Genomic DNA, 9,034 nt, shown 5'->3' with positions numbered 1-9,034 from the left:
CTCTAATGATACTTTGGATGGGACTTGCCTAGCCCCAGGGGGCTAGGGTTGGGCCATTTAAACCCACCCTAAAGTTGAGTTAAAGAAAGGGAATCTGATGTAGTGGGAAAGGCACTAAACTGAATCAGGAGGCCTGGGTTCAGAGACTGGGCTCTGCCAGTTGCTAGCAGCATGATCTTGGGCAAGTCACTTAGTCTAAGTCTATTTCCACATTTGTAAATGAAACAATAAATACCTTATCTAGGTCAGTGGATGTTATAAATTGCAAGACACTGTATAAACATAAGCTGTTAGAGTAGGAAAGCCCAGAGATTTGAAGTTATGCTCTCCTCTCTTCTGTGGCCTAAGAGTGTGAAAGAGCCTGACATCAAGGTGGCTCCAAGACCTGGAAAATTATTTGAGGCAATAAATAGTGGGGGAAGGTAAGGGGTCAGGCCCCTGTTCACTTCTCCTTCTCAATAAATACAGCAGGCCAGATTTCATGACTTTTATTCTCCCACCCACTCCTCCCTTATAAAGGAGGTCTCTACCTCCTCCAATACACACAAGACTAAAAACTCCCCTGCCACGGGGTAGAAGGTGACCCAACAGAAAGGGCCCTACAAAAGGATGAAGTGCAAGGGGAGAAGGAAGATCAGCATACTATAGCTCCCACCATGGGGGGGAAGGGAGGCACCCTGTACTGCTGCCCCAGCCCCTATATACATACAGTGAGGGAAGCAAAAAGGTATCCCTCCAAGATACAGCACCAACCTCAGCATGGAGGCAAAGGGCAGGTGGGAATGACCCCTCCTCTACTAACCCCTGGAAGGAGAAGGCGATGGTCTAAAGGAGGGCACATACCACCTGCCCTACTGCAATTCAAAATGCAGCCTCAGCACCAAGAGTGTGTATGTGTGTGGGGGAGGCAGGAGGAGAAGGGAGTGACTTCTCTGGACCAGCCCCCTCGCCCCCTGAGTCCCAACGCCCCAACACAGGGGTCTCCACCCCATGTCCCAGCCCAGGTGAGGAGAAGAGATGAAACTGTGATGATGCATCCAAGGCTTTTCTTTATTTCTTCTTCCGTTCCTGGGAGCACCGAGGGCAGAACCTATGGAGGAGGTAGCAAAGAGGAGCAGATGGGTTAAAGGAATCTGGGAGGAACTTTTTTTCTTCAATTTAGTCCAAAGCTCAGACTTGGGCTACCCCTAGTCACATACTCACCATTTCCCTCGAGGCTTGGTTGTTAGTCCGACACAGGCAAAGTGAAACCACTCAATGGAACACTGAAAAGAAGAGAGGAGGAAGAAGCAAAATTAGACCGAGAGAGGGAGATAGAATTCCCTTCCCATATTCTACACCACTCAAAAGCCTGGGTAGAGCTAGGTTGAATCTGACTATATTCCCCATATCCAAGTGCCTCAGAGTTCAGGCCCTCTTCTTTTTTCCCTCATCTAACCAGTACCCCTTTCCCCCTTTTTACAAAATAATATCCTCCAGAAAAGCAATGACAGATAAAGAGGATAATTTCCTTCCAGACATCTCAGCCTTCTTCCTATCCCCTCTCCCCAGGCCCATTCTGAGCAACCAATCCCACAGGCACACTGGCTCTCACATCAGGGTTGTCACAGCCAATCATCTCCCCGTAGGAAACCTGGTGGCAAAGGCAGTAGGTGGGTTCATTGGGATCCACTGGCATATCAAGCACATCTGAAGGATGGACACTGCCAAAAGTCACTGAGGGCATACCATACTCTGGGCTTCTAAAAAACAGAGAATATACCCCAGAGGTAAGGGCATATGTTATGACTTCTGGATATCACAGGAGGAATCGGGGACAGGGATGGAGTTATCTTCATTTCTAGCCACAAGTGTTGGGCTTCTATATAAGAAAAAAAAAAGATTAAAGACATGATAGAAGGGAGATAGGATTTTGGTGAGACTCTAACTCACGTGCGCACAAATTTCAGCTTTTTCTGGGCAGCCTTGGGAGCCTCCTCATCTGAGTTCTTCCCCTTGGAACGAGCACGAGCAGCTTTCTTCTCCTTCTGAACCCGGCCTTCTGGGAAGGAGGGGGAAAGCCAGGGGGCAAGGAGACCAGAAGATGGGTTAAGCCCCTTTTCTAGGGCTTTCTAGGGCTGTTCCTTCTGCCTTAAATATTCTTTCTCTCATTTTTAGTCACAGAATTTAGAGGCAGAAGAGAGATCATCTACTTCAACCCACTCCTTTATCCCAGTTTTTCCAAGAGGAAAATGAGGTCCAAGATCATGTAGATAGTAAGTAGCAGAAAGGATTCAACCCCAGGTCTTCTGACTCCAAATTCATTATATTATACTGCCTCTATTAAGCCTTCCTCCTCCCTCTGAAGATTTACCCTCCCTCCCAGAGCTCTGTCCCATCCTCCTCACTCTTTTTTCCTTTGCTGGAAGAGCTGTCATAGTCACTTGACTCAATCTGTTTTTCTTTCAGATCAGCCTCAAAACGGGCTAGATCTGTATCCAGTCTTCGAATGTGCTTATCCACCTGGGAATGGGGTAAAGGGAAGAAGAGAAAGCAGAAAGGAGATAAGGGAGTGGGAAGGATGAAACCAATCATAAGGAAGAATCTAGATCCAAAATGATTCCACAAAGTCCCCAGACCTATGAAAACTCCCAGCACAATTAAGAAGACTAAGACCCTTGTAGAATGAACAAGAAGGTAGAGAGGAACATGTGGATCCTGGCCATACCATCTCGTAGGTCTGCATGGCGAGCTGCACCTTGTCATCCCCAAACTCCTTGCACTTGCCGTAGGCTTCCTGGATCTGCTTAAGTAATGCCAGCTTTTCCTCTGAGTTGAGGCTGCGGGCGCTACTCATATACTCAGTGGCCAGCTTGTCAATCTCTGCTTTCAGGTCTACAATAGAGACAGAGGCCTGGTCACAACGCCCCCCACCCCCAAATGGTTGATAGAAAGTATTCCCCTAGATCCCTTTCCATTTAACCTCATCAAACTAAAATGCATAGAATATCCAAGGAGGGATTGCAATGCTATATGGATTGGACCTGTGTTTCTATTGGTACTGGGAGCTCCCAAATGAGGAAACTCCCTCTACCAATACAGGTCAGTACTTAGAGGGCTGGGAAGTCAAGTGATTTTCTCAGGGTTACATAGCCAAGATGTGTTAGCATGTAACACTCTATCTGACTAATAACAAAAGGTGATACCAAAAGTACTTCTAACCACCATGTATGGCAGAAGCTGAAATTAAATATGAAAGTATCTCTCTTTCTACATCTTTCTTATCCTAAGCATATTTATAAGTTTTGGTGGCTATAGCTGCTGTCTGTACAACCTGTCACTATTTACATGCCTTAATAGCTACCTTGTGTCTTTTCTCAAAAACAACCTACTCTGGGTCAAATTGTTACTAGTTCATCCACTCTTATTATTCCTGTTAGTGACTGATACCCATGCCTCATTGTCTGAAGTTGGGTGCATACCTTCTGCTCAACCTGCTTCCCACCTGACTTCAGCTAACAATCTGGTGACCTGGTTGGACTTTCCATTGTCACCTATCACCTAGGCCAACTAGAATGCATTATAGCAAAGAGCATTTCTAGGCTTGGAGACTGGTGATGTTCCAACTTATTACTGATGATCATGCTTTGCAGCTCGTTGCTTGGTAGAGCTCATTGAAACTGTTGATGAAACTGCTCATGAGATTGTTTGGGTTGACTATAAGAGGTCCAAGTCTTGCACAAAGCTGGGCAGAACCATTGCTCTGTAGATCTTCAGTTTGGTATTGTGATTCATCCTATGTTTGCACTACATTTCATCTGTCAGTTTCCCAAAGAACATTATTATAAGGCATGCAAACAATTACATATTCTCTGACATTTCTTCTTGTTGTGAGCACTTCAAAAGTCAGGATTGGATTACAGAGAAAGCATGTCAATAGCATTCGGCTGCTCCTGGATGACCATTTCCAGGACTTTCGACGTTGTGACGCATTTACTAAGATGACCTTCCCAATGGGAGCTGGGTCATTAGCTTGCTGATCACTTGTTATTTCTTTGAGCAGGACTATATAAAAGAGAAAAGACTGTACCTATTATATAATCCTCTACTGATGAGGGGGAAAATGGACCTGATAAGGCACTATCAACTCTGATGAGACCAACCTGACCAACGGGGAGTAGCCTCAGGGTCCAAGGGAATTTCTCAGGGCAGCCAAACTTGCTCAAGAGTTGCCAGAGTGCAGGTCCACTGATGATATCTAATACTTCTGTAAGGTCGAAGAATACAGTGTAGAGGTCTTGTTGTTAATAATCTCTGTGTATTTTTTCAGTATTTGCCGTGAAGCAAAGATTATGTCTGCCAACGTGAGTTGCAGTCAAAGCCACACTGTGAATTCTGTGGCAGTATGACTGATAATGAAGTGTAGCAGAAGTATTCTGGAAAGGGCTATACCCCAAAAGGAAGACAAAGAGATGAAACTATAGTTGAAACCATAAGATTTTTCTGACTTTCTTCTTGAGGATGGTAATGAGGTTAGTGTCTTTGAACTCTTTAGCTCTTTCCTCAATACTTCATTTGTTGAGGAAAAATTTGTGCTGATATCTAGGCTACCCTTACCCTCCCTTCAGATATTTCAGCTCAAGTGAACAGAGAAGCAACAGTGCCCTGTTCATCAGACTGTACAAGCAAACATCAAACTGAAGAGTAAATAACCACTCACACCAGACAGATAAGCATACACCTCGGTCTCTACGCACCCTCGGTTCTCTGGTCTAGGTCCCGCATAAGTTGGAAGTTTCTCTGGAGCTCAAAGGGGAGGTTTTCAATACCTGTGAGAGATGAGGGGTTGTGAATTGCTGCAGGTCATGGGGTTCCACTGTTCCCCCACAACCTACAAAACCTCAAACTGTGTCAATACTAGTGGTGGTCCAAACCTGGCAGCAAAAGATTAGTGACAAAAAATCCTATCGATCAAACCTGACTAGCACCAGGTCCTTTCTGATGGGAACAGGGTCTCAGATCCATGAGGAAAGGAGTCTCAGTCCTTTCTTGTTTGGTAGTTATTGTCCTCCCTTCAGTCACTTAAGAGGGAGTCACTGGTGGGAGGAGTCACTGGAGGGTCTATTCTTCTAAGAAAAAGGAGATCAGTGAATTTCACAGTTACAGACCGGCTGACAGGTGGGACACCTGGCCAGGTCAGATCAACATGGTGCACCCCAACCTGAGGCTGTCCCCCGGCAGCCAGGGTCTAAGACAACTGCACCGCGTCCCCTACCTCAGCCACACTCCTCCACTTCTCCCAAACTCGAAACGATAAAGCCCACCTTAGCGGGCCCCTCCCGGGGCTGACATCCATCAGCTGCCGCAGACCTCCACCCCGCCCCCACCCTTCCCTTCCCCTCCCCTCCTTCCCTTTCTTCTCAGTCGTCTCTCTGCCCCCGCGGGCCCACCGATGTGCGCATGTCCCATCTCGGCTTGGCCCTGCACCCGCGCTAAGGCAGCCGACCCAACACCCGCAACCTCTTACTGTCCAGATAATGCTCCAAATACATTCCCGCCGCCATCTTGAAGCAAAACAAAGCAACTTCCGGTCCGTTCCCGGAAGTGATCGAAGACCCTCCAGGGCTCGAGCTTATCCCAGAGACAAGGCCTCTTCCGCCCTTAAAAGGAGGGGGGAAATTCCACCCTTAAAAGGAGGCGGGGAATTCCGCCCTTAGTGAGTTTCCAGGCTGGACACTTCCGCCCATTATCTTCACCTTCCTTTTGGAGCCGATAACTCCCGGTTGCACTCGGGGAGGTGGCATGAGCTTAGGTTCCGCCCTCACCTGCTGGGGCCCCTTCGTTTGGAACTGGAGGAAGAGGAATGACGTCACCCGCATTCGCCATTTTGAATTAAACTCCCTGGTTCTTCGTACCCTTCCGGAAGGAATAGACATTCAGAAATCCAAAAATGTCCAACTACGACAAAAATGTCGTAGTTGCTTAAAAAAAAAAATTCACCCCCATTTCTTAGTGTGTGTGTGGTGTATGTATATGTGTGTGATTGCTTTTTAAAAATTCCTTGCAGTAATCTATCCGTTGCGTGGACGAGGGGAGTCACCAGAGGAAGTGGGGAGGGGGCAACCTTAACCCTATTATGATGGGAACGGGAGATCGGCTAAATATCTTACTCGTGTCATCACCCGGGCCGCAAAGGCAGTCAGTCAGTCAGTCAGTCTGGTAGTGAGTGTATTGGACAGAGTGCCAGATGAATTCAAATCCTGTCTTGTGTGTCCTTGGGCAAGTCGCCAAACCTCTCAGCCTCAACTTCCCCATCTGTATAACAAGGACAGTAATAGTACCTACTTCACAGGATTATGAGGATCAAATGAAATAATGTATGTAAAACATTTTGTAAATGTAATATAAACACGTAAAGTATTGTACAGATATAAATTATAATTACAATTAAATGATTGCTCATTCATATATAGGGAGTCTCCTTTCTGACCAGCTTTAATTCCTGAAGGATCTAAGAAAGACATACTCAAATATGTGAGGCTAACTTGTTTTGCTGGTTCCATTGTAATTCTATAAGAAAGTCCACTTAAGCAGGCCATATAGTACTCTATTACACACTATGCACCCATCAACCAGTCTGCCTTTGAGTCTCAATTAGGAGCAAGTAAGGGTATGAATGGAGAACTCCTGGTCCATTGCTAACTGTTAGGGCAGGAAAGAAACTCAAATACCTTTCTGATGACAGGTGAGTTAGCAACATTACCTTGATGGTATTTTTAATTAGCACAGTCATTCCAACAAAAATCAGTAATTAATAACCCCACTTCCCAATTTAAATAAAAATTATCACTGACATCACAGACTGAGACAGCATAGAATTCTAAGGACCACACACCCTTTTGGCTGATGCAGGAATAGTATTCCAAATTCTTAGTATTCATGAGTAACTTTCTTGGGCCACAAAAGAACATCAAAAGATCCAAGTAAGGAGGGCAGCTGGGTAGCTCAGTGGATTGAGAGTCAGGCCTAGAGGAAGGAGGTCGGTCCTAGGTTCAAATGTGGCCTCGGACACTTCCTAGCTGTGTGACCCTGAGCAAGTCACTTGACCCCCATTGCCTAGCCCTTACCACTCTTCTGCCTTGGAACCAATACACAGTATTGATTCCAAGATGGAAGGTAAGGGTTTAAAAAAAAAAATCTAAGTAAGAAATCCATTTCTACTGCTGGTGCTAAGCTAAAGCTTTACTTTGACCTAACTAATCAATATATAGAGCTTGTATATCTCACATATACTCCATTCCAAAGAAGGTTTCAGAAAGCTGCAAAAAATCCCAATGACAGAGAAGATGCTTATACACCTAGTTTCAAACTAAAGGGGGCACTGTTTGATTAATTATCCACATCTTACTAAGTAGTGGGCCTTGTTAGTGTTGTCTTCTCATAGGGAGAGACACCAGCAAAAAAAAAAAATTTATCATGAGCTACCAAAGAGCATTTTGTATTTAGAAATCTTGTCCTTATAATGTTTTATGAATATTCAGTTGTCACCATGCCAGAGCCCTTATATTGTATCCAGTAAACAGATATGCACCTCACCACTTTATATCCAGCCAACTGTCCCTATCATTCCTTTACCCTGATCTTAGTGCAGTTCCCCATTGCCTCTTGCCTAAAATCTTTTGAAATAGCCTTTAGGGCTGCCTTCCCACTTCATTTTGGCTTCTTCCCCCCCCCCCCCCACTGAAAATCCTGTCCCACTTTGCTGCTTATTTTATCCTTCCAATACATAGATCTAATATTTAACTTTTCTACTTAAAAACAATAACACCTTAAAAAACTCCACTGGAAAGAGTTCTGGATTTGGGGACCAAAGGACCAGAGATCAATTCCATCTTTATCACCCTATATGACCTTGAATAAGTCATATTGGGACCTTGGGTGCCTCATCTCTTAAATAAGGAAGTTAGGCTAGGTGGCTTCCAAAGTCCCTTTCAAATCTCAATCTATAATCCCATTACAGAGTAAACTCAGTCTGACATTCAAGGACCTCTGTAAATCTAGTAAAAATAATACATTTACAGACAATTTTAAGGTTTACAGAGCACTTTTCTCATAAACTTTTTGGGTAGGGAATGTACTGTTCTTCCCATTTTATAGAGGAGAAAACAACTGTTCAAAGAGGTGAATTGACTTGTTTAAAGTCACACAACTAATATCAGAAAGGATTTGCACCCACATAACTCCTCTATTTAACTCCCTCCAGTGGTTCTCTGACATTCTGGACTCAAATATAAGTTCTTCAGTTTGGCCTTAAATGTCCTTTACAAACTAGCTCCAACCTACCTTTCCAACTTTATATATTATTCCCCTTTCCATTAATTATGGTTTGGATAAACTGGCTTTCCTGCTGTTCTTTGCACAAGCTATTCCATCTGCCATTTTTGTACATTTACACTGGCTTTCTAGAACATCTAGAATTTGCATCCCCCTCATCTCTGCCTCACAGAATTCCTTGTCTCTTTCAAAAATCTGCTCAAGTTCCACCTTCAACATGAAACCTTTTTTTGATGCCTCCCACCATTAGTGACCTCCTTTCTTCCATAAAATTACATTGTGTTTATATTATATATACATATATAATATATATTTATTTATATATAAAATTGTTATCTTTCCTGATACAATGTAAACTCCTTGAGGGCAAAAACGATTTTATTTTTGTCTTTGTATCTCTGGTGCCTATCATCTGGTGCCTATCTTAATCTGAGGTGTACACATCCCCAAAAGGGTTCATGGATAGATTTTAGGAATTACTTGAATTTTGATGGGCAAAAGAACACATGTTGATTTCAATATAATTGGTTTCCTTTGTAATCTGATATTTTTATGTTATTCACTTTATTCTGAGATGTCCATGACATAGAAAAAGGTTTAGAATCCCTACTTGATTCTCCATTCTTTTTTAAAAATCAAACACTCTTTCCATTGAGCCACATTGCTTTACCAACCACTATACCTCACCCTACTCTTCCCTGTCCCCCTAACATCCTCTGTA

General features: G+C 43.9%; 1 protein-coding gene across 10 annotated transcripts; it reads right to left on the bottom strand.

Moving 5' to 3' along the window:
* Positions 1-473: 473 nt before the first annotated feature.
* ING4 (inhibitor of growth family member 4) lies at positions 474-5,696 on the bottom strand. 10 transcript variants are annotated; one of them, XM_016425916.2, is made up of 10 exons: positions 5,507-5,640; positions 4,957-5,108; positions 4,737-4,808; positions 4,143-4,246; positions 2,708-2,893; positions 2,388-2,502; positions 1,933-2,041; positions 1,595-1,742; positions 1,204-1,265; positions 474-1,090 (listed from the first exon to the last, which is right to left on the bottom strand). In XM_016425916.2, exons 3-10 carry the CDS (start codon positions 4,762-4,764, stop codon positions 1,051-1,053), a joined length of 792 nt encoding a protein of 263 aa, XP_016281402.1. In that variant the 5' UTR covers positions 4,765-4,808; positions 4,957-5,108; positions 5,507-5,640; the 3' UTR covers positions 474-1,050. The 10 variants fall into 10 exon arrangements, with proteins under 10 accessions (XP_016281402.1, XP_016281401.1, XP_016281399.1 ...); XM_016425915.2 differs by lacking the exon at positions 4,957-5,108 and having other exon boundaries at positions 5,507-5,696; XM_016425913.2 differs by lacking the exon at positions 4,957-5,108 and having other exon boundaries at positions 1,933-2,038; positions 5,507-5,639.
* Between the last annotated feature and the right edge of the window lie 3,338 nt (positions 5,697-9,034).

The sequence above is a fragment of the Monodelphis domestica genome, chromosome 5 (assembly GCF_027887165.1).
Source record: "Monodelphis domestica isolate mMonDom1 chromosome 5, mMonDom1.pri, whole genome shotgun sequence".
Taxonomy (NCBI): Eukaryota; Metazoa; Chordata; class Mammalia; order Didelphimorphia; family Didelphidae; genus Monodelphis; species Monodelphis domestica.
Note: the sequence above shows the minus strand (reverse complement) of the source record. Positions and strands in the feature narration are given on the sequence as shown.